General features: G+C 44.6%; 1 protein-coding gene across 9 annotated transcripts in view; it reads left to right on the top strand.

Moving 5' to 3' along the window:
- The first annotated feature begins 338 nt into the window (after positions 1 to 338).
- The window catches only part of FMNL2 (formin like 2), a 192,425-nt gene continuing 167,123 nt past the window's right edge, over positions 339 to 25,640 (top strand). For 5 of the 9 annotated variants that reach the window (XM_083578761.1, XM_083578766.1, XM_083578762.1 and 2 more), the window contains exon 1: positions 426 to 1,171. In XM_083578761.1, coding sequence (XP_083434887.1) covers positions 1,055 to 1,171 — 117 coding nt within the window. In that variant the 5' untranslated portion in view covers positions 426 to 1,054. Of the gene's footprint in view, positions 1,172 to 25,640 lie in introns of all 9 variants that reach the window. The other 4 variants (XM_083578765.1, XM_083578768.1, XM_083578767.1 and 1 more) reach the window with 1 other exon arrangement.

Genomic DNA, 25,640 nt, shown 5'->3' with positions numbered 1-25,640 from the left:
CACAACCCTGAGATTAAGAATCTCATGTTCTAGTGAGGAGCCATCCCAATCAACTCACTTTTACTCCGAGCAGACCCATTGAAATCAGTAGCCGTGGTTGAGGCACATTCATTTCAACGAATGTAAAATTTACTTAATGTCTGAATGGCAGGCAAATTATGATATGGGTTAAATTCACACTTCGCAAAAATCCTTTTGACGGGGCGCACGCTCTGTGTGAATGGTAGATCCTTTCCCACCGTCACACTAGGCACCCTTTGTTCAGTGAATGCGAAACAAATGTCTCCACCCTCTCCGTGAGGATTTCCCAAGTTTCTTTTTTCATCCATTGAAGTTCTCTTTACCGGCCCCGCGAGCCGGGCATGTCCGCGCATGAGGAACAACCTGCGAGGACTACGCTTCCCAGCTTTCCCCGGGGCCGGGGGCGGGGATCGGCTCCGTAGGAGGCGGCTGCAGAAAGGGGGCTTTGTGCTGAGCTGCGCGCTCGTCTGTCTGTCTGGCTCGTTCGTCGGCTGCTGCTGCTGCTGCTGTTCTGCCGTCCTGCGCTTTGTGGGCGCTGCGCTCGCTGCCGCGGTCGAGAGGCGCCGGCGGGGCTCCCGGAGCAGCGGACCTCTCCGCCGGAGGAGCCATGCTGCTTCCCTCAGGCGGGACCGCTCGGAGTGGAAACTGTGCAACATGCAGCAGCTGAGAGCCCGGCTGGCGGCTCGCACCTCTCGGAGAAAAGGATTGCGCCGGGGAGGCGGAGAAGGCAGCAGGAGAGCATGAGGAGAGAAGACTAGGGAGAGAGAGAGAGACAGACAGATCCGGGCGGCTCGCCTTGCTGTAGCTTTGATTTATTTTATTTTTACCTCAGTTTTGTTGGGGGCGGCGGCGGCTTGGGTTGGGGAGGGGGTCCGCTCGCCGCTTTCCTTTCCTTGCATAGGGGGTGGGCGGGGAAGGAATAACGGAGCGGCGGCGTCGTGGGAGCCGAGAGCCGGCGGCAGCAGCCTCGCCTGGCGTGGCCTGCCTGTGAGAGAGCGGCGGACGGAGCTCCCCCGGCCCCGTCGCCGTCGCCATGGGCAATGCGGGGAGCATGGACTCTCAGCAGACGGACTTACGGGCGCACAGTGTGCCGCTCAAGCTGCCCATGCCCGAGCCCGCGGAACTGGAGGAGAGGTTCGCCGTCGTGCTGGTGAGTGTGGACGGAGCCCCTTCTTCTTCTCTGACCCCCCTAATAGAGACAGAAAGAGATGAGGAGGAGGTGATGGTAGTAGAGGAGGGGGCTTTTCTCGACCCACCCCCTTCCTCGTCCCCCCTCCTCGTTAAAAGCGGACAAAAAAGGTGTGGAAATCCTCTATCCCGTGTGGAGATGGCTCAACTGCGCTTCTCTTCTCCACACGCACGCACACCCCCCTCGAGGGGGGAAATGGGTCGCTCGGAGTTGGGCGGTGGGCGCCCAAGTGCCTGTGGAGCAGCTGATCCATTGTTTGGAAAGGGGGAGCGGGGCAAGGGGCGGCAGGCGGAGCGGCTCTGCGGGCGAGTGAGGGAGAGAGTGAGGGGGCGTGAAGAGGAGGAGGGAGGAGAAAGAAAGAAGTGAATGGGCTACACTCGCTCGCTCGCTGGCTCGCACGCCCGGCCTTCCCCGTTCCTCAAAGCGGCGAGCGATCGTTTTCCGCCTCCCCCTCCTGCTCCTTCCCCGGTGAAGGGGAAGATGCGACCCCCGGTCTGCTTTTGCAAACTGTGTGATCCCGGAGAGAGCGAAAGTTATTGCGGTGCGGCAGGCGGCCATTCGCAGTTGCTGCTGCTTCTGCTCCTGAAGAAAGGTCCCCGTCTCGTTTGCAAGGGGAGGCTGGGGAGAGGTAGAGAACGAGTCGGGAAACCTGGAGAGGGGAAGAGAGGGGGAAAGGCCGTCCTTTCCCGGTCAAAGTTGCGAAAACCCGCACGTTTGGTTGCTGTGGGCTGCTTGTTTGGCTGTGCAATCGGAGAAAACGTCGTTTCCCGCGGCTTGGGGGCTTTTGCAGCCGAATCTGATAAAATGCACTTTCGGTGGGAAGTGAAGTCCCATTGATTTCGGCTAATTTGATTCGCGAGGAAACGTGCGTCAAGGTCGCAACTTTTACTTAAGCCAATGGGTCGCTTTGGGGCGCTGGGAGCGATTAAATCTTGGCCCGTCCTTTGCCTTTTATTTCTCTTAATGGTTTAATAGAAGCCGCCTCACGGCAGCTGAGTTTCCACAGCAAGTTGCAAACCTTTTCCGTGAGATGAAGAGGGTGCGCCCCCCTCCTCTCTTTGGCTTCAGACTGGCTTTGGGACTTTTAATTCCACTTTATGCACTGTAAAGGAGCTGGAGGGTGATCTTTTTCTCAGAATTATGAATTGATGGTGCCAGGTAAACGTGTAGAATTCTGACCTTTACATTATTATTATTTTAAACCTGTGTTTGGCATAATGGTTTCTAAGCAGCATTTCCCTTCCCTTAAGTGCTGAAGCAGAGCTTGGTATTTCATACAGAAGCAAGGCAATCAACTTTTCAGTGCTGGTTTCTGTCTGTGGATTTGACTTTGCAAAACAAAAATTCTGCAGGCTATGACCATGAATATTTAGCAATCCATCTATCACTCAAATGTGATTGTGCATACAGTGATTAAAAGGAGGAAGTGCTCATAGTCTTGAAGTAACCCTTAAGTAAGTTTTACCCTTAAGTAAGTTTTCTTAAATTGCTTTGGGAGTAAGTTTGCACATTTTAAAGAAGTAAGGATTTCTCCTTTCAAGCGCTGTGGAAGTTTGCAGAGGGTTCAGAAAGCACGTGCTTTGCTATCATCATCATCATCATCATCATCATCATTCTTGTTTCTTTACCTTTGGCATAATTTATGCTGGAACTCAGCCACTGTAGCAGTGACTTGGGTGTGTGAAATCTGAGTTCACATCCAGCCAGAAGCAATGATGTGGCTCAAAGGAAGCAGACAGGAATACATTTTCTTTTTGTCTGTACTTGTACCACTCTTACTTTTGCAATTGCATCCTGCTAGATGGAGCCTTAAGTAATAAAACACTTTTTTTAAAAAAAGGTGGCAATTAAACATGCAAGAGAAGTAATTATTTTTTTTCAGGGGAAGCAGTGGTGAGATCATTTCAGTTATGTCAGGTGCTTTGACCTGCTTGAAAAGTAATCTTCCCCCTTCAAACACACACTTTCCTACCACCTCTATCTATTCTTGTTCTAGAACAGGGGTCGGCAAGGCTTACCAGCCATGGAGATCGTCCGGGGGCTGGACCGGCACAGCATGACGCTGGAAATCACGCCTGCGCATGTCCGCGGTGCAGGAAATCACTTATGTGCATGCCCAGACGCCAAAAATTGCCCCTGCATAGAAGTGATTTTCGGCATCTGGGCATGTGCAGAAGCGATTTCCAGTATTTGAGCGTGCACAGATGCGATTTCTGGTGCCGCTTGGCGAGTCCCCGTGCCACACCGTGCTGTGCCGGTTTAGCACAGTGCGCGGGGGACTAGCGGAGTGGGCAGCTCGGTTCGGGGGTGGCTCATGGGCTGGTAAAACGGTCTTTGTGGGCCAGATCTGGCCCGTGGGCCGCACGTTGCCAACCCTGTACTAGAAGATCATATAAGCCTTGATGCAGAGGTGGCTTCGCTTATTAATTCCTAAGTGCTGAAGAAAGTCACTGTGATATGTGATCTAGAATGCTTTCCCACTTACACATCTCTCCAGCAGTGTAGTTTTTGCCTGCCTCATCAATGTCCTCATGCTTGATTATAGTGCCTCTGTAAATCTGGATCATCCTGATAGCTTTATTCCTTCTAATATAGTGAACTTGGGTGACTGAGCGCTTGTTCATCATTAGGAAGTGAAACAGGGCCACCCAAAATCAAAACTGATCTATTTCATAATAATAACAATGATCACAACTGGCTGACATAGAAACTGTGAGCTTTCAGGAGGTACACAATGCTGCTGAGAGTTGAAGACATCTGACGGCAGCCCTGTTTAGGGAAGTTTTTAATGTGTGACATTTTAATGTATTTTTAATCTTTGTTGGAAGCAGCCCAGAGTGGCTGGGGAAACCCAGCCAGATGGGTGGGGTACAAATAATATATTATTATTATTATTAAGCCTAGACCGAAAGGGTCTTAAGGAACGACCTGGGCAAATTCGCAGTGTCAACTGTGGGTCACATTCACACCATTTAAAGTACTATGATACCGCTTTAAACAGCCATGCCCCCCCCCTGAATCTGGGAACTGTAGTTTAAGGGTGCTGAGAGTTGTTAGGTCACCCCTATTTTCCCCGGAGAGTTACAGTTCCTAGAATGGTTTCATGATCCTCTTTCCAGGGAACTCTGGGAGATGTAGCTCTGCGAGATGAATAGTCGTCTTTTGACAACTTCTAAACAACATTTCGCAGGATTCTTTGGGAGAAGCAGTGGCTGTTTAAAGTGGTGTGCAGCTTCTTTAAAGGCAGGTGGGGCCAAGCAGACAATCTAGTCTAGTACAGTGGTACCTCAGGTTACATACGCTTCAGGTTAAAGACTCCGCTAACCCAGAAATAGTACTTCAGGTTAAGAACTTTGCTTCAGGATGAGAACAGAAATCGGGCTCCGGCGGCGTGGCAGCAGCAGGAGGCCCCATTAGCTAAAGTGGTGCTTCAGGTTAAGAACAGTTTCAGGTTAAGTACGGACCTCCAGAACGAATTAAGTACTTAACCTGAGGTACCACTGTATCCTGTTCTCACAGTGGCCATCTAGACGCCTGTGGGAAGCCCACAAGCATGAGTTGAGTTCAAGAGCACTCTCCACACTTGTGTTCTCCTGCAACTAGTGTTCAGAGGCACACTGCCTCCACCTATGCAAGGAAAGGGAAAAAGGCACATATCTCCCTTTCCTGCTTGTAGAACTGCATTCTCCCTCTTGCTATATAGTTACAAAATGCCCAGCCCTCCAGCACTATGTAGCACAGCAGGAGGAGGATTGGAAGAGGGTGTGGGGAGAAGTATCCTGTATCCATTTCCCACTTTTGGAAATACTGAGGACTTTAAAAAAAAATGCAGTTTGACTTTGGATATCTGGGGCTGATTTAAGTGCAAGGGGAGCTGACCCCTACACTGGAATTGCACCTGTTTTGGTTGAATGTAGGCAGAGATGTTTTCAAAGAGAAAACTCCAGGAAGTTAGTGGTAGGGCTCCAGTTGTTTTGAACAATACGAGATGAAGCTACTTATGGCTGAATAAATTCCACAATACTGTTCACACATCATGGTGCAAACACACACATAGAGGTCGGTAAGAATGCAGTAATTATGGTGCGTGCAGAAATTCATCACAATATCATAAAATCAGTAGTGAATGCAGTGCAGAAACAATACAACTGTCTTTTCTGTGATGAAATTCAGGGGGGAGGGCAGTGGATTCTCCAATTAAAGCTGATACCTGTTTTGATTATTTCTGATTAGACTCACTCAGATCATCACGCGAATAAGCCTGTTTGTGGAAGCACTGATACACCGAAAGAGTTCATCAGCTTCCTTCCCCCAGATTCATTTCTCTAACCAGCACCTCTTGCAACCACCTTGCTGATAACAGATAACCCTTCTTCATTCTACCTGGGGCATCTCCAGCGAGGTGATGCTACAGAATCTGTGCAAGTGATGATCGGCAGTAGGAAGTGATCTATGCGTACACATTCCATAGCATTGCTGTCCTGTGCAAGAGACCTCCATGTTTGTGTCTTGGGACACATTGGTTTCACATGGTGCATATATCTAGAGCTTGGTCTTGTTATTGAATAGAAGCATTGTGTAATCAGTCTGTGTGATTGGCCACTGTGCGAACAGGATTCTGGCCTTTGGTTTGACCCAGCACAAGGACTCTAGCCCACCTCTTGATCTGAGGGCTTCTGCTTGTCCTGTGCAACTCCTGCTCCATGTGGACATCGACAAACCAATACAGACAAACCAGGACAGCATTTACATGTGTTGCATCCCAAGGAAATAGATTCACAGGGACTGGGGTGGTGGGGATAGGACAGAAGTTCAGTGTGAAAGTCAAATGCCACTGTTGCCAGCTTGTTGGTTGGCCTGTTAACATGAATTAAGAAGTGCATTCCCTTGCTAAAATGGTTGGGTTGATCTGGATTTTCCCAGCAGAACTCTCCTTAGACAATGTCAGCTTTGTGGGTGAGCTTTAGAATGTTGAATAACCATGAAGCCATCCAGCAGCTTAATTCATTCGTGTTATGATTGAAATGTCAAAGCTCTGGTTGTGTTGGCAAGAAAGGCTGGAGGACCTAAAGTGAAAGCCAATGATAGTACTACCCCAGATTCACCAATCCAACTTGCGTTGATCTTTCGCTTTCCATATTTGTATCTTGGAGTGAGCATTAATGCACCCTTTTCCAAGAGATGTTGCCTGCATATTCCCCTTTTAATGACGCCTGCAGAATGGCTCTTTGTTTCAGGCTCATTTAAGATGTGTTTGAAGCCAGAAAGTAGCAGCAGCACAATCCTGCTTTCTTCTTTTTATCGTTACAGAATTTCTAAGCAGCCAGTGGAAGATGCCAACTGCTCCAAAATCTTTATTTCATTTGACAAATGGGTGCAAATTGGTAGCTGAGGTCTATCCCAGTTCTGTTCTGTTCTTTTTGTTTTGTTCTTTTAATTATTGAGTTATTTTTATTGTCAAATTCCAAATGTTTAATTTGGCCAGCTTTTGTACACTAGTTTTACTTTGATGAGCTCTTTTGATCTGGTTATTTTATCCTCTTAGCCATATTAAGGCTGCTTTTTAATATGTTTTGATATTGGGCATCTGCGTATTGCCATCCTCAAGAGTGGCTATTAAACCAAGGAGTGCATGTGGGACTTCATTTCAGCCAGATCTCATGAGGGGCTTAGCTCCAGAACATGTCTTCACCCCTAGATCATGGAAAGTCATATCAAGAAGAGAATCTGCAGAGTGCTATTTCATCACCACCAAATGTCCTCAGCTAGCTCCAGGCATCTAGAACGAGAGCTTCTATTTCAGAGAGTGTGCCTTCCAGGCATGTGTGAGCCTCGAAACCTGACATATCATTTTAGAAATTAATCAGTGAATACAGCAGACTTTGTCATGCATTTGGACAAATGCATGTAGACGTGTGGTGGGGAGGGGCACACATGTGAGCCCCCTTCCCAGTGTCACTTTTGCGTCAGGTCCTCTTATGATCCTTGCATGTTGAGTGAGATGGTCTGAAGGTAGAGAATAGGGGTTAAGCAGAATTCTTAAGCAGAATGGGGAGGCGTCTAGGCACGTTCTCCCCAACTGGGTGCAGGAAAGGAGGCTGCACATGCTGGTCTGTTAGAGCAAATGGGGCACTGCCACATTAACCTCAACCAGCCCCTCTCTGCCCGTCTTCTAGACTAACAACGAATCCAGGGGGTGACACTGCATGCCAGCGTCCCCTTCCGAGGACTCAGTGTTGCCCTTATAGAACTCTGCAGGGAGGAGAAGTATGGGGACGAAACTAGTATTAGGTGGCTTTGCATGTCGTTGACTTTGGCTTCATCTCCTGTTGGTCTCCCTGCCATCCTCCCTACCAGTCCCAATGGGCAGCAGCCACCCCTGCATGCTGGGATGTTGGGGGCAGGGTTCTGTCTTTCGTTCCTCTCTGCTTACCACTTTAATCTCACATGTGTTCATCCCAAATGAAGTTTTAGGTTTTGAGATCCTGGATGCCTGAATAGGGCTGATACACCTAAGGAATGTGCAATGAGATATGTTTAGTCTGCATCTGGGTTGAGCAAAGTCTTGGCCAGACTTTATCTCATTGAAATTGGTGAGGTCTGTACACTTAACAGTGTGGTTTGTCCTCATAGATTACAACATGTCCTGTGCGTCAGAAATAAATATACGAAAAGTGGTGGCTTTGCATCAGGCATGTGTTACATGCAGCTCATAAAGTTAAGTAATGCCTACCAACTGTACAGGTTGGAGGGTCACAATTTCGCCTTCCTTTCTGAGACATTAGGTACAATCAGTGATACACTGAAGAATGCTGTTAAGCATGTGAGCCACATTGATTTCAGTATAAAATGTTTTAACTAAGGACTGCTTAGACTTCCAGTTTTCCATACTTGAGTGTTAAAACTATGAAGCGGGCATGGTTATGGGGTGTGTGTGGAAACACCCAGTTCATGCATGCTGTCAAAGGTCTGGATGCATGCCCTTCCATGCATAATACTGCATATTGCACATGGGCAATTCTCAATCATATGTGCAGCCAGAATCCCCAAGCATCATTGGACATTCTGTGGTTTTGTGTACTGTGTATCCTCCATCCCCTGTTTACATTTACAAGCTGAGAGTTGGGGGGAAAGGAATGTCTGAATTAGCCCTCACTTTCTCTAGTGTGTGTGCACAAAGAAAGTTATGTCTCGGTCCCCAAACGATAAAGCTTGTAGCCATCTTGTATTGAGTCAGACCATTGGTTTATCTTGCTCTGAACTGTCCCCACTGACTTGTAGCAGCTCTGTAGGCTTTTTCAAGCAGGGGTCTCTCCCAGCCATACTTGGAGATGTCAGAGATTGAACATGGGACTTCTTGAGTGCGAAGCATCATCCCCTTCCAGCGAGACACGAGCCCTTCCCCAAAGGAGGAAAGAGTGAAGCTGCAGTGCTTCCAGCAGGATGGTCTTTTTTCTGAGTCTTTGATAGCATTTCATGTTTATGGAGGACACATGGTCAGAAGCAGAGCTTCCATGGTGGAGGCTGCAGAAGGGATTGCTTCCTGATGAGCTGCCGCTGACATGATTTGATCATTGGCTCATGTTTTTGTGGTCATTCTAACATGAAACATCCCTTTACCCTTTAGCTGTGTGCAAATGATTTACTCTGTGTGTGGTTTAAGAGGATGTAGAACAGCACGTTTTTATTGTTATTTTGTAGTTTATGATGTGTGCATCCACCACTTACCAAAAAAAAAAAACCCCAACCAACTAGGAAGGTAAAGCTCATGTTGTGCTTAGCTTCAGAAAGGAGCAGCAGGAAACAAGTTAGCTGATGGTTGAAAAGGAAAGTGGGATCCACAGCCTCCCCATATTGGCCTATGGGTATTTTTTTACCCATTTCATCTTCTGCTCTCTTTCCGTCTGGGCAACATGTTCAGGGGAGCCACAAGGCAGCCCCCTGTTTGCTTGTAGGCTGCTCCATTGCCTCCTTTCCAACAGTTTACACCATCATGGTGGTTGTTGATGTGGTGTGTTAGGAAGAGGGACTGCTTTACTCCAGGGAGTTGGGTGCAAAATCTGTACCTTCCCACATGAATGCTTTAGTTCTCAGTAGGATTCAGGCTAGGGAAGAAGTGATAACCCAGGCAACTTGATCTGTGACCTAAGCCCAATTTGGGAGGGTGTGTGTGCCTATGACAGCAGTTCTCAACCTGTGGGTCCCCAGATGTTGTTGTAGTCCAATCATCCCTGAGCTCTGGCCTTGCTAGCTAGGGGTGATGGGAGTTGTAGTTCAACAACATCTGGGGACCCACAGGTTGAGAAAAGGCTGGCCTAAGACTAGGTCTTGCTTCCCAGTTCCCACAGTGTGCTGTCCCAGGTGCTGACGCTGGACTACCGCTTGCTATTGCCATCCTACCAGAATTGCAAGCCATCAACTGCATCTGCTGGTGTTCCATAGCCTTGCCACAGTAGCTTCAGGAAGCAGGAGAGCACTGATACAACAGACCATAGAATTGTAGAGTTGAAAGGGGGGGGCCACAAGGGTCATCTTGTCCAACTCCCTGCCATGCAGGAATCTTTCACCCAACGTGGGGCTTAAACCCACAACCCTTAAAGCCTCATGCTCTACCAACTGAGCTATCCATTAAGGCCATATGTGCCACCTGGTTTGTTTTCTGACCTGTTACTGGACTGTCCTTCCTCTAGAGCAGGATGGGGGTGAGGGGAAGCTGTTGGACTTACATTCCCAGCAGCCCCAGGCAGTATCGCCAATAGTCAGGGCTGATGGTAGTTGTACCCCAGTGACACCCAGAGTGTCACAGGTCCCCCACCCCTGATTTACAAGAACAGTGTTGTTGGACTTGGCCTCCTGCCTGCCCTACAAACCCCAGCTTGGCTCAGCACCTCTGCTTCTTGGTTATCTGCAGCCTTGCTAGCTTATGGGACCTGGCCCTGCCAGCAATGGTCTTCTGAATCCACGAGTCATATCAGTTCCATCCATTGAGGTGAGCCCCTCATGCTAAGGAGATCCAAAGCAAATAACACACAGACAGCCTTTTGGCTTCCAACAGTATTTTCTAATTTATTTTAGGAAAATGAAACAGTCCTGATTTCTCTAGGCAGTGCTCTAAACTGCACACCTTGCATCAGTAAGCTTCTTAGCCTAATTCTCATGGACGTTTGTAGGGATAACCAATGTGGTGTTTCCCCCCGCCCCCATTGTTGGGACTCCAGTTTCCATCATCCCTGACCCATAGGCCATGCTTGATAAGAGCCATAGTTCAACAGCCTGCATAGCTCATTTGGTTAGAGTGTGGTGCTGATAATGCCAAGGTTGCAGGTTCAAACCCCGTGTGAGGCAGCTGCATATTCTTGCATTGCAGGGCTAGATGATCCTCAGGAGACATCCTTCCAACTCTTACAATTCTATGATTCTATCATCAAACATCCAGAAGGCACCACATGGTCTGTTTCTGATTTTTACAGCACCTGAAATGAAAGCTGCAGAACTTTGTGTTCGCTTGTGGACCACAGCTGTAAAATGACTTGGTAATATATGCATGAAGCACTGAAATAATGTTCAAATACATAGGATGTTGTGTGTGTGTATATGAATATTTTGGTAGCATATTTCCATACCAGATAATTGGCTTAATTTATTGGGACTTTACTGATGAAGGTATGAACCCATTCTGTCAAGCTGCATGTGTCATTTGCTTCTGCCTTCAGTAAGCTCGCAGTAGCCTAGAAGAAAGTAATACGCTAGATTTTTTTAATAAAAAGACCCCGGTGCAGAGGATGACTTTATGATGCCAATGCTAGGAAAGATTAATCCATACGTCACAAAATCATTTCTTTTGGAATATATGTGTTTTGGCAGAACCCAGGAATAAAACTACAGCATTCTGATTTTGAGGACCAGTTATTTCATTAAGATACTGCAGCTCAGGCTGAACCACAAGGGCCTAAGCATGGGAAAGACATATTTCATTAATAGGTAGAATGATAACTTGGGTATATATGTGTTCCTGGTGGTTGGAAGGGAAAGAATGAAACAGACCTTTCGTTCTCCTGTGATTCCAATCAAATTGGAAGCCCTCCTGTTCTTTATTTAGTTATTTTTAATTGAGGTATTATTCTGCACCTTCCATTTTGATGTAAAGTTTGACTTTACATTGTAGGGCTTTAGAAGCCAAAGCAATTTCCTGCAAAATACTGTGTCCTGTTGGGGAAAGGCTTGCAGGTAGTTCTCGCACATCAGGTGACTCATCATCAGAGCAGACTCGCTGAAGTATCTCTGCTCCAAATATAAGTAACCATCCATGTCACCCACTGAAATTAAAAACACGCTGGAATTATTTTTTAATTTGTATTTGTTGACACACACTTATTTAACTTGGAACCATTGAAAGCTATTTGTGCATCCTTCCCCCCAATCATGTGAAATCCTGAATTAGTACCCTGAAATAAATATTATATTTCAAGAACAGCAAAACGTACAAGCTGGTTTTTTTTTTAAATGAACATATGCCATTCTGCATCAACGCTGTTAATATTTAACACTACTTAAATTGTTTTACTATACTTTGAAGGCTCTACATCCTTTGAGAAGCCATGTGGTTAATTCATAACCTTTTAAACTTTATGACTTTGCATGTTTTATAATTTATTGTAGTGCTTTAAAACTGTAAGCTACCTTGGGCAGCTTGGCAGAAAGGTGGTAGATAAAGGTTATAAAGAAATAAATGCACGTTTAATTTTTTTTTAAACGAAGGTTTTGTTCGAATCCATTCTGTGTGTTACGTTTTAGGTCAAGAAGTTGAGAAAAATATTGTGGGTTGTGTTTAGCTCTAGTGTAGTGAATCTTCAAAGACGGTAGTTTCTGTATCCTTCGCCCTCCTTTAGAAGGAGGATATAAATTGAATAATAAATACATAAATAAACACAGCCACCTAGATTTTCCGTCCATGAGGACTAGAAACATAACTGATTTTAAAATAAATGGCATAATTCTCAGGTTTCTCCATGGAATTCCTCTTCCTGCTGAGGGGCCAACCTACACATTATCCTAACTGCATAGCATGCAGATGTGCTTCCTGACTTCCTTTCAGGCATGTCCAAAGTCCGTTTTGGGGGCCTAATCCAACCCCTGTGGCAGTTTATTTCCTGGGGTAAAATCCTTAAAAAAGGTCAACTTTGGTTGGCCCTTCGGTCGGTCCCCGTGGCCCTTCACTTCTGGCCCTCTATGAAAAAAATTTGGGCACCACTGGAACTTCTAAAGGGTGCCCAGGGAGGTGGGGGGGGTATCTGACTTCTTTCTTTCTTTTTGGAGGGGTTCACAAGACACAGGATGGGGAAGTTTATATTTTCCCTTCTCAGCTGTAACCTCTCTGAAAAAGGCCATTCCTGCTCTGGCTACAGTTGTGGTGTGTGGGTGCCTTCTTTGGTAGCGTTTTGTGGGTGAGGGTGAATTTCTTTTGGAAGAGCTGATATCCAGCGGACATTAAAGGAAATTTGGAGGCGAAGCTGCACGCTTCATAGTAAAATCAGGCATGGCCTCAACCATCTTTGTTTTTGTTTTCTCCTTCAGAATTTTCTCACTCCTCCAGTTCTGCTAGTGGCTACAATCTGTTACCATTCAATAACAAAAACTGCTGGGGTGGATTGAGTTTCCTTATTACTGTAGGCACAAATGTTCATCGCTGTTTCTCCCCCTCCCCCACCCTTTTAAAAATGTGGTTTACGTATGCAGTTTGCTAACCCATCCAAATGTTTTAATGATTGCTGTTTGCAAGTAGGGTTTTTTTTGGGGGGGGGTGAGAATATGTTGCAGAGGGAGCTATATGCAAGTTTAGCAGCTGATCTGTGCTTGTTATTGCAACAGCTAGGTAGAGCTTAATAGGTCCATAGCATGCACGGGGGCCCCAGGTTCCAGCCCATAGCAGCTAAGTGATGTTGGGGGACAGCAATGCATTGCAACCAGACCATATTGACTGCAGTGGGATGGAGGCTGCCTTTGTCCCAAAGACCTGCAAATAAAGTGAATTGCTGTCTGCTCTCATTTCTACATTGAGAAGAGGTCCATTGGTGCTTGCTTCAAATCAAGGCACGATTGCTTCAAAACAGAGGATGCACCATGTCATGTGATTAAATTGAATTGCATTTGATTTTTCATTACTGTCAGGATAATACATATGTTTCCAGTTTTTCTCCTCCTTGTTCTAGCGATGACACTTTTTGACCTACCCTTTGCAGCTAATGTAAGGTAGGATGGAGTTCTCTGTAGTAGATGAGTCTTTCCTCTCTCTCCACCCCCCCATTCCTTGTTGTTGTTTTTACCCAAGCATGCTGAAGGAGGTATTCCTAATCCCTGAACTATTTGCACTTTCTCCCTTGACACTGGCTTTCTGCTTCCCTCAGCCAGCACTGCACAGTGCAAACTTTACACCAGTGGAGGTGCTTTCAAGTGGTAATGGGGGAGGCACAGTCAAGAAAATTGCTTCCAATTTATAGGAGAATCTCCACTTAGGCTGCAACCCCAGCACAAATTGATGTTAAAAGTTAATAATGCTGTTTGGGTTGGATTTATGGTCATTTACACAATGAAGCCGGTCAATAAGTGCCCACAGGCTCTCTTTTGAGTGTGAATTGCCTAGTGCTGAGGATAATTGTTCGTTACCCACAACACATTTGTAACTAAATCTTGGGTACTTTGAGATGTGATGGTGGTAGGAACTAACCTGTGTCCTGAGTATAAAATGGCATTGGGGAGTGTGTGAAATGAAATCTTCTCCCCCCATTTATTTTTATCAATAAAAATGGGGACATATCCTTTCCTGTTCTTTCTCTTTGCATGTGCCTCCCCTAGCACTGAGAAGCCTTGGCAGGTCATCCAAATTAACTCTCTTGTGTGCATAGTTAATAAAATTATTGGAACTGATCAGCTGTGCCCACACCACTTTGATTATCCTTTCACAGTTGCCTTTCACAACCTGGTGTCCACCTTATGTTGTTGAACCCCAATGCCCATAATCCCTGACCATTGGCCGTGCTGCCTAGTTGGTTGAGATGGGAGTTGGAGTCCAGCAACATCTGAAGAACAGCAGCTTCAGGAGAGCTCTTTTAAAGCATTTTAGTAAGGGTAGGCCCAGTGAAACTGAAGGAGCAGAAGTATTGGACACACATGTAGGCATTCAGCTCAAGATCAAATGCACAAGAAGAAAACCTTGATCTCCTGAGTCTCCTCTGTCAAGCACAACATTCTTGAATGGAAATATGGAATGTTCTGTGGTCTAGCATCATACCAGTTAGTAGAGATAATGCTAAGCTAGATGGACAACTGGTCTGATAATGGCATAAGACAGTTATCTCTTCCTAGCTTGCCTGTTGTTTGCACGCTCCGTTTCAGACAAGGGGTCTAAGTGGGCTGCAAGGGGTGTGGTCACATTGTTGCTCCACCTGTCCAGGTCTGAGCACAATTCTGAAGGAGGTAGATGCCTAGAAGCTAATTATCAGAAGTGGTGTCTGTATCTCTTGCACCTTTGGAGCTGTTGTTAGTGAGTGCTCTGCCAATAAAGAATTAAACTTCCCATCACTTGTCCTCATTGGTGCTGGATGTGCTTGGGACAGTATGTTTTGTGGTTCAGAACATACACATGGCTTTCCACCTTGCGCATGTTAAAAGTTGAACTGAATTTTTTACAAAAATATACTCATTAGCCACAAGTCCCTTAACATCTTTTTCTAAATGGGTCCTGTACAACGGTTGCTGATTATAAAGTTGGATGTTTTAAGGTAAAAACAAAGCAAAGCTAAAGTTAAATAAGTAAGGCTGTACAAAATAAAAACTAAAAATAGTGATTCTTATTTACACAGTAGGCTGTGCATTACTTATATAGCAGACTGTGCATTAACCCAACGATCAGGATAGCTAAAATTACTTCTTTTTTGGAAAAAATCTCAGCAATAACTTGAGTGGGCTGTTTTACTGCAGTCTGCTGTTGTGCAGTTTTTCCTTCATGTCAGTGGTACTTCTGTAGATTTTGTTTGGGAAGGGAGCAATACAGCAGCAGTATGCTTTGAATGAATTACATTATAAATAGAGCAGGGTTTCCCAAACTTGGGTCTCCAGCTGTTTTTCGTACTACAACTCCCATCATCCCTAGCTAGCAGGATCAGTGGTGAGGGATGATGGGAATTGTAGTCCCAAACCAGCTGGATGACCATGTTTGGGAAACCCTGAAATAGAAATAGGTTCCTCTTTTTTTTGCCTTGTGAATGGTTTGAGAATGAAGTGTTGTAAAGTCATTAGGATTCAGCAGTGAAATCATAGAAATGTAGAATTGGGAAGGGACTACTAAGGCCATCTAGTCCAATCCTCTGCAATACAGGGATGTCTTGGGCTAACATGGGGCTCAGTGCCATGACCTTGACATTAAGTGTATCATGCTCTACCAACTGAGCCAGCCATCTAACATGGCCCTTACTGGGCGGTAAGCCACGGTTTGTCTTCGCCAAATCCAGGCTTGTATATTGTCTCACTCTAAACAAACCATGAGTTTACAACCAAGATTTGTTATTTGCTTATGACTCATGGTTTGTTTGGGTGAAGCAAGCCATGGGCCTGGGTTCTCCTTAGGTTCCAGTAGTTCAGCAGCAGATAGTGGGGAGTTCACAGTAAGCCACAGTTTGGCTAAGTGTGCCATGCAAATGAGGTCTGAATAGAAGTTCTGGGCAGCAGAAGCAATTAAGAGAGGAGCATTAGGAGGCAGGGACTGGAAATCAGACAGTGGCTTACCAGAGTCTTTTGCTCCTGATGGACATAATCTTCTTTCTGTATATATTTTGATAACTGTAACATTTCACTGTGTTTGAGGGAAGTGCATAAGTTATCCCAAGGATATGACATTTTCTTACCTAATCAAGTAACCTTGATGTAGTGATAATTATGTCATTGATATGGGAAATCTATTTTAGCTGTATGTTTTGGTTGCAGGCTCCTTTAAATCTTTACATGCAATTCAAAAATGACTAATTCTGCAATGCAAAGATACCTCAGGGCTGCTTAAGATCTGAACAGTTCAGCAGGTGGATGTTCTTCCTGAAGCAGATCTTTGAATAGAATCAGAAACGTTCCCCATTTCTAATACAGAGCTGTTGGCTAATAATATTAGAAGCAAAATAGGTCATGGCCACATTGGAATGTGCTTTTTTGATTAGCTAATCATAGTGATGCTGCTTTTGGTGTTTGCCTAAGAAGAACTAAGGGATTCACCTTTCAAGCCCCATCAGCTGAAACCCTACAAAAGGACTTCCCACTTGCACAGTGGGTCCTTACCCTATCTCCTTCCTCCTTACCCCCTGAAGTTGGCTGGGGGCAGTGTTAGAAACTCAGATATATAAGCTAGTTACCAAATGGCACTTTAAATCTAGGTTACAATCACCACAATTAGCGCCCAGAAATCCCCATGTAGTTGCAATTGGACCCACACCAGTGGCAAAACGCACCTGGCGCCTGACTAATTTCTAACACTGGCTTGGGGGCATGCAAGGAGAGGGGGGGTCATTCTGTCTGGCAAGCTGAGAGAACATTAATCTTAGTGAGACATTGAATTCTAGCCTAAGGGTTTTATAGAGGTAAGGGCCACAATCCACGTTAGTTTGGAGTGTGGATATACAGAAATAAAGTGAGGTGTTTAATAATATCTTTATAATGGAAAATCCACAGCCTATGCCACATTGTAAGCAGTTTCCAGCAACTGCAGTCTATCACATCAAAGAAAGAGGTGTCGTCTTTATCTATTTGGGCTGTGAAAATAGTCCCTCCCCAACAGCCGTGTGCTCACATACATATGGGGGTGGAGACTAGCAGGTTGTGAATTAGCCCTATGACAGATGACACAGCTTAGAGAAGGCTATTGCATGTGTTAAAAGGAGCATGCATAAGGGAGAAGAGTAAGAGAACCAGAATCACTCTCTCTCTCCTTGAACGTTGTTTTGAGTCATGATAGGGCAATCTGACTCTGCACTGCACCAATGCGGATTGTATTGGCTAAGAATTGGGTGTCTGCAGTTTAAGGATACTGCCTGCTGGAAAGCTAAGCAGACCATAATGTGCAGTGGAATTGTTCCCTCCAGATCTGTAGATGACACTTTCTCCCTCATGCTTCTACTCCTGCCCTACTTGATGAACAAGTGAGCATCACCCACTGAAAATAAGTGGGCATTTATTCTGCTCAACTTGATTAGTAATCCGTAAGCGACTGTTTTGAAATAATCTTTGGTTCTCCGGGCATTTGTGTTGTTTTTCTGTTTAAGAAAGCTGCACAGCACAGATGTTAGCAGCAAAACGAGTTATTAGCTGTGGGATGTTGTTGATGTTTCAGGCCATTTGGGAATTGCTGTGACATAGACTCCTTCTTCTTCTTCTTGCAACAGCACTTTAATTTTTCTGTTTTGTATATCACATGGCAATTTATTTATCTTCCTCATTGTTTCTGTAGGATGGTCACTGCTATCTGAAATTATAAGTACCCAGGACAGAATTTATAAAGAACAGGTGTTGAGAGAGGAAGGTAGGGAGGCCTGAATTTAGGCTAATTGCCTCCTGGGCCCTGAAGAGGAAAAAAGGACCACCTTATTCTCACCTTGTGGTGGGAGGGAAAGCAGCTGTTTCCATGGCACTCAGTTTAGCAGGGCAAATGGCTTCTGACTGGCAATGTTCCACCTCATTTGGAATAGGAAATGCCTCTGTGGGGGATGTAGAGACAGTAGCGTGAATGTAATGGGCCTTCTTCTTCAGAGACGGGGAGGGGAGGGGAGGGGAGGAAAACAAAGATGTCTGACAGTATCAAAGCTGGAACAAGACTCAGGGTGGCATATCCCCATCAGTCCTGAGAGCTTGCTGTGGGGCAAGAAGGTATTGACTTCTGTGGGTTGAAAGCAAAGCTGGATCTTGGAGTCCCAAGGATTGAGCCCAAAGGTGTGGGAAGTGAAAAATCCATAGAAAATTTTGCTCTTATAGCCAACCTGGAGTCGGTTAGGTCACATTTGAAAATGCCTGAGATTGTTTGCAATTTTCTGAATCCTCCACTTATAAATGAGTGAATTTGAGGAGCTGGAGTAGATGACTTTTTATATCTCTTCTGGGGTGTTTTCTGTTCTTCATCGAAAATTATTTCAGAACAAATAAAGAAAAAGAAAAGGAAGGTGAGTGAGATGAATTCTGCAAATTTAGCAAATGCAATAAATTTGCAGGAAGCATTTCTCCTTACATGTTTTGTATAAATCTCCCATCTTCTATTTGTGGCAAGGAACTGTGCTCCTGGTTCTCTCTCTCTCTCTTCCCATCCCCACCCCCCAATCACCACTGTATGTCCTATTTATCAAGCGACTCCTCTGGCCTTCTGAGCATTGTCAGGCATATTTTTCACAACCACCTGGACCCAAAACTTACTTTGAAAACAACCACTATGAAAGATGATTTTTTGGGGGGGGAGTATGTGGATTTCCGCACCTTTGAATACATTATGAGCTTTATCTGCTGCTGTTCAGTATTGCAGTGCATGTGCAGTTCTGCCTAAGGGCTTACGCAGGCAACCAGCTGGCCGCTCCCATTGCCGGTGTTGTGGTGCTAAACCAGAAGTGGAGAACATGGTACCCCAAGAAAGAGGAACCAACAAAGAACCGTGAAGGGGTGGGTTTTTTTGGACAACACTCATGCTTCTGAACTGTGCAATGTATGCTGAGCAAGCTTGTTTTTGATATGCAGTGAGGAGTGGCTGGAATGATGTGACATCTTCAAGCACTATAGGCCATTCACGATTGTATATATATGTATGAAAAACTTTTAACAAATACCAGATGATTATAATTCAGGTTTTCTGTCTCCTTAGTTCACAGTTGTTGCATTAGCTAACTGCTGGGTGTGTTAGCTGCATAGAATCCAGAAAAAAGTCACATACAGGCCAGCATCTGGGTGGGCCTTGTCAGTACTCAACTGTGGACTCTGGCCATAAATGAAGTTCAAACTGCTTTTGTTTGGTGTGTGTTTTAAGTCAGGGACTATGTGCAGCAGTTCACATGGTCCGATACCAGCAGGATGCAGAATGCCTTTCCCTGTGTCCAATGTGGTTCTTGACAAGGGCGCTGTCAGTGGGGTCCCCTCATGTTCTCCCTGCACCCAAACACCAAGCTTTTGTTAGCGCTGCATATTTGGGTGAGTGTGCCGAACAGCACATCCCGGACGGCTTCCTCTCTCTTTCCTTCATGTTAAGACAAGCAGTGTAGATTTTCATAGATTAATGATACGGAAGTTAATCATCCCGCAAGTTCTGCTGCAGCGTGGAGCGCGGTAACAAATCCACAATCATAACATGGGGGGAGGTAATTAAGGACTGACAAGATCCATACATCTAATTTTGAATGCTAATATAAAGGTGACCTTTAGCGGAGGCAGTTTGAAATATTCATGTTTTGCAAATGGGATTGAAAGAGAACCTGCAGTTATACACCATGTGCCCATTTCCCCCCCTTTGTGAAGGAGGCCTGCTTTTACAAATGTTTATTAGAAACCTCACTTACAATGGAAGATTGGTGTTTCAGCATTATCAGAAAGAAGAGGCGGAGGAGCTAGAGAAGAAAGGGAATCAGGAGTCGTTAGGCGGCCAACCCCCTTGCATTCCATGCGTCCATTTCTCTTTTCTCCTTGAAATCTATGCTGTTCCATTCTTGGAATGGAATGGCTGTACTTTTAGTGGTGGTTGAGAAATAATCAAATTAAGCTCCCTCTGTGCCACTTTGCTGTTCATCTAGGGGCTTGTTCACACACACACACACACACACACACACAGAGCAGCTTTTAAAATGGGAATGCGCTAAGTATAATTCTGTGGTGTTCAAATGAGGATGAGGGTGAAAAAAGAAAGAAAGATCCAGCACCTGCATTAAAGAATATTCCTGGCCAATGCGTATTAAAAACCCGTCTCAAAAGCAATTGCGAAACATTCCTTTGTTACCCTTTACCCTCACTCTTTCTAAATGGGTTGTTGCCTGCTTTTGCTATCTGTTGTGTGGGTGGGTGGCTGTTCCACATGAAGGCTGGTGTGTCTCCAGAGACTTTTGTTTTAAAGGTTTGATGGGCTGGAAAAGATCAGCTGTTTACTGTTTTGGAAACGAGATGGGGGGAAAAACACATAAGGAGTAAGGTCCTTCCTTTAGAGGCAACATGCTGATTAAGTCCTTGAACTTGAGTACATTTATTTTGCTAACCGCTTAGCTCAGCTCAGAGCATCTGACCTTGTTGCTTTATGCTATCGCTTTCACATAGCCATCTGCCATTTCAGACAGAGTGACCTAAGAAAATGGCTTTTGTGTGTTTTGTTTGTTGCTGTTGTTTTGTTTTTAGTAGACCTCACCAGTGCTGGGCTCTTGTGTTGCAAGGGATATTTTCTCTCTCTTTCACACTCTTTTAACATTTGCAAGTAATTCACAGTTTCCTTTTATCTTCTCCCTTGTTCTTTTGGTTGATCTTTTGGCAGATGGTTTGTCTGAGGGCATGTGAGGTGTACAATAATCTTACTTTGGAGAAACAAGCGAAAAGAAAGGCGGAATTTTTTCCAGATGGCTTTCTGGTGCTAGGGTGTATTTGTTGCTTAAGATATTGTGCTTCCTTGGATATGCAGGTGCAGCTGACAAATCCCTCTTTCATGTGTTACAAAACTGGCGCAGGTTAGCTCTGTCTCCTAAATAACAGCAACGCTTTGGTTTGACTCTGCAGCATCTGAAGACCTGCTCTTCACATAAACTGCTTCACATTTTTCAGAACAACATTCTGTACGCATTCATCTGGGTCTACGCTTGCACCCTGCCACCCCATTTAGGAATTAAAGAACAGCTTACGCAGCAACCCTTTGAGATGGATTTTGCTGGCAGATACCTCTTGCCGAAGGCTACTCATTGACTCTATAGGCTGAGTGGAGAGTTGAACTATGAATTCTCACATTCAAGCTAAGCACTCTAGCCCCAGCCTCCCGCAATTTCTCCAGGTGTCTTAGAGTACAACTCCCATAGGCTCTGACCATTGGTCTTGCTGGCTGAGAGTTGGTGGAAGATGTAATCCAACATCTGGAGACTACCAGCTTGGGGAAGGTGCTCCAGCCATTAAACCACATGGTGTGGCAACTGGAAGAATTGCGGCCCAAGGGCCAAGAAGCTAAGCTGAACTAACAGGTATGGAGCAGTGCAAGATCCCGGCTCCTTTTTTCTAGTATAGCATCGCAAAGCAGGTTAGGACTGTGTTTTTCAGAACAAGTGTAGCAGTTTAACACTGAGGGGTTAGTATGCCTGTACCTATTATAAAGGGGCTGTGGTTTTGAGTACAGGCAACTCAATTATATGCCTATGACTTATAAGTTTATTATTTAATTTGTGCATTTCACGCTTCTCTGTTTACAGGCTCCTTTGCCCTACAAAATGTAATTCAAACCTCACCCTTAAAAAACGACCTCCCAATTATTTTTCTTATATAATGATAGTGCCATGCCTCTTAGGAAGGATTTGACCTAGACAGATCTGTTTGAGCAGGAATACCTATATAACTTTTTTGTTTTTTTAAAAAAATGCAAACCTGAGCAGGAAGTTATCTTTGTATATGTGAAATGAGTAGGTTACAGTAAATTTCAGTATTTGTGCACGTGTGGCACCCTTCTCCCAGAAACCAAATTTAGACAAGAAAATATAAAATAGTTACCACTGTCCCCCACCCCTCTTCTTCTTTCCCATCCAGTCCTGCCTAAACCTCTCATTTTGAGATCTCTTCTAGTCCTTATCCAAATATTATATGGTCACCTAGTTAACCTTTTACTAAATCCCCTTCATTCTTCTTTAGAGTCTCTTTGGACTCTCACATCCTAGTGTGATCAAGTAGCGCCTTCCCACCACAACTATCCACCAACCATTCGTAACCTTGCCCTAAGCAAAGGCCCATAGCTGAGTCATAGAGTGCATGTGTTAAATTCCCTATCATCCCCACCTAACGGATCTATTTAGATACACTTTGAAGAGCTGGTGCAAGGCAGAGGAGACAACATTGGGCTAGGTAGATGAATGTTCTGATGTAACATGGCTTCATACATCCAGCATTATTGATGTTCTGTGCGTTATTTCTAGAAGGGATTGCTCATGTTCATCTGGAGCACACACGCCTCATTTCTATGCATGCTTTTGATTTCTTTTTCATTCAGGTTTGCTCCAACATTTCAAAGCGAGTACTTGCCACACTGAGAATGCTTCCACATAATGCTGGTCTTGAAAGACCTACACTGGTTCCCAGTACGTTTCTGAGCACAATTCAAAGTGTTGGTGCTGACCTTTAAAGCCCTAAACGGCCTCGGCCCAGTATACCTGAAGAAGCATCTCCACCCCCATCGTTCAGCCCGGACACTGAGGTCCAGCGCCGAGGGCCTTCTGGCATTTTCCTCACTGCGAGAAGCGAAGTTACAGGGAACCAGGCAGAGGGCTTTCTCAGTTGTGGCGTCTTTCCTGTGGAATGCCCTCCTATCAGATGTCAAGGAAATAAACAACTATCTGACTTTTAGAAGACATCTGAAGGCAGCCCTGTTTAGGGAAGTTTTTAATGTATGATGTTTTATTGTATTTTTAATATTTTGCTGGAAGCTGCCCAGAGTGGGTGGGGTATAAATACTAATTTATTTATTTATTTATTTATTTGGCACTAGAAGCTGCTGCAGCGCTAAAGCATTAAAGAGCACTAAGTTTAATTGGCTCTCAAGATCTCAGCCAATGTCCTTCAGCTACGCCAAGGCTGACTTTTATCCTGTGTAAAAAAAGTATCTTGACGTAGAGCTCCCGTGTTAATGATATCACACAGAATGAAGCCCTTAAGTGGGGAAGGAGAGAAACTTTTATCAACACTTGAGAGAGAAATGCCAGCGTATTTATTTTTAAATGGTGTTTCACAGTTTCTGGATGGTGAGAAAACAGTTCTTTTAACTTGTGAATTCTCAGCCTGCCATGATGAGAATGTAGTTGGGGATGCTAACTTCATTGTGAAAAGTTTAGAGGATAAAAATCATTGGCGCAGTATATCTGTGGCTAAGTGAAACAGCCTCTTTAGCTTTTCCAAGCTGGAGAACTATTTTAAGTGTGAAATAGTTTATAGTAGTTGAGATGATTTTTACTGGGTGTTTTTGTTTTTAAAGTGAAATCACTGTTACAGTGCATATGAATAAAGTAGAAGAGTAATTTCACACCAAAAGGCAAGTGTGCTGTTTTACCTTACTGTATCCCTTGGTCTTCAGCTATACTGGATACCCTGGCAAAAATCTGAAAGGATAAAAGGGTTTATGGCAAGGATGGGGAATATGGTGGTCTCCAGATATTGTTGAACTACAACTCCCATCATCCCTGGCCATTGGCCTTGCTGGTTAGGGCTGATGGGAGTTGTAGTCCAGCAGTGTTTGATGGGCCACAGGTTCTTCATTTGTGGATTATGGCCTTGATAAACGCCTATTGAATTTATCCTTGGTTCTCCCCACTCCCTCTATCTTTTTTTCTGACCATGAATGATCCTAGGTAGAATCCAGCATTATGTGCCCCCTGGAGCCATCCCACCCACCCCAACCTTACTGTTGCAGTCTTCCTGCCACATTAAAATCAGCAGAGATATATTCTATAATAAATATTTTTAAATTAAAAAATCAGCAGAGCCCAGTGGATGCTCTTGGAGTGCACAGAACTTTTCCAGATGAAGTAGTTGGGCTGTCTGTCCCCATATGCCCTAAATTCATTGGTCCTACAGGGAGCAATCACCTGTCACTAAAAAGGCTCACAACTCCTTAGCTCGTTTGTTTGCATGCAGGAGAGAGGTTGCTTGCAAACCAAAAACATATCGGCAGTATCTTTAGGAGTTAATTTTATAGCAGTTGCTCATTGAGGTTATAATTCAAATGCTAACATCCTAACTCCCCTTCAGTGCTCAGCTGCCTAACTCAGACTTGCCTAGTCCTGTGAAATCATGGCAGCTCTGCCGCTGGCAGCCAGAGAGCCCACAACACTCATTGCTACCTGTCCAGGTCTGCTCTTGCTTCACAGTAGATCTACGACTTTTCAGCTTTAGTTCAAAGAACCCTGAACAAAGTGACCCTTCATTTTGGCTTCGGCTTAGCAGGTATCTTTGATTTCACAAGAACAATAAATCTGCATGACTTGACTTCCTTGCTCTACATGCTTCTTTGCTTTAATGATTAGCATAAGTCTGGCACAGCTCTCATAAATACCAATTTTATTTAGTTGTAAATACAGTTCCGACTGGAACAGGGTATGTGAAGGAATCCCTGCTTTTTTTCTTCTTTCCTTGAGCACATTGGCCTACATTTTTATTTTATATTCTATTTCACAGTTCGGAGCTGAGATCTGCGTGTTACATCCTTCACTGCAACCTTAACCAGGCATTTATACTCATGCCTCCGCAATAGTGAGGTCAAGGGGAAAAAAGGATGGAAATGTCATAGCTTATGTTTTGTAAGAAAGTGACAATGGTGCCAGAGGGAACAGGGCGCTCGTAGAAGGCACATTACTCACGGAATAGTGATGGAAGAACATACTCTGGAGTTACAGAGCTAGCTTGTGCAGCTGGTTCAAGCAGTACTTGGTAGCTGGGATAGAAGAAGCAGGACTGGCATGCCAAGTTGGACGTCTGCTCCTCACATATAGTGAGGTCCAGGAACCCAAGGGAACTTGTTTTCTTGATTCTGTAGCGGGAGGAACCAGAGGACCCTCATTGGCTGGGCATTGGGTGTCTTTGTTAAATGGCCATAAATGTGTAGGGCTGTCCATGCAAAGGGAAATTCTGTTTGCCTCAGAATTTCCATTGATGCTTAAAAAAAAAATCATCAAATTTTTAATTTTACAAATTTTTACATTCACCAAAATACATGCCATACATTTAGCATCAAATTCCCTCCCCCTCCCCCAATATTCCATGGTTCATTTTAGTTACCCTTTTCCACTGCATTTTCTAATCAATCCGTGTTCATTTCTTTTTCAATTTTATCTCAGTTAACTTTGAATTTACTCCAAACCTGCTAACGTCTTAATTTGTTTACAGTAATTTTTGAAATATTCTGCAAATCCTTCCCAATCTTCCTTAAAGACTCTTTTTTCCTGATCTCTTATTCTACTTAGGGTTGCCATACATCCAGAATTTTCCGTACTTTTTTGGTACGGCAGCCCATGTCGGTAGTGTAGATTTTGGCAATTTTCATTAAAAATAGCTCAAAAACTGCTTTTTTTTGAAAAAATAAATAAAAAGCATATACTGTACCATTTGGGCTCCCACTCATGCCTTGGAGCCCTATGTAGATACATGGGGTGAAGGGGAATCTAAATCTGCCCTATGCAATGCATTAACCAGATCTGAAACCCCT

Source organism: Podarcis filfolensis, assembly GCF_964270895.1.
Source record: "Podarcis filfolensis genome assembly, chromosome: 1".
NCBI classification, from domain to species: domain Eukaryota; kingdom Metazoa; phylum Chordata; class Lepidosauria; order Squamata; family Lacertidae; genus Podarcis; species Podarcis filfolensis.
This window is presented reverse-complemented; position numbering and strand designations above follow the sequence as displayed.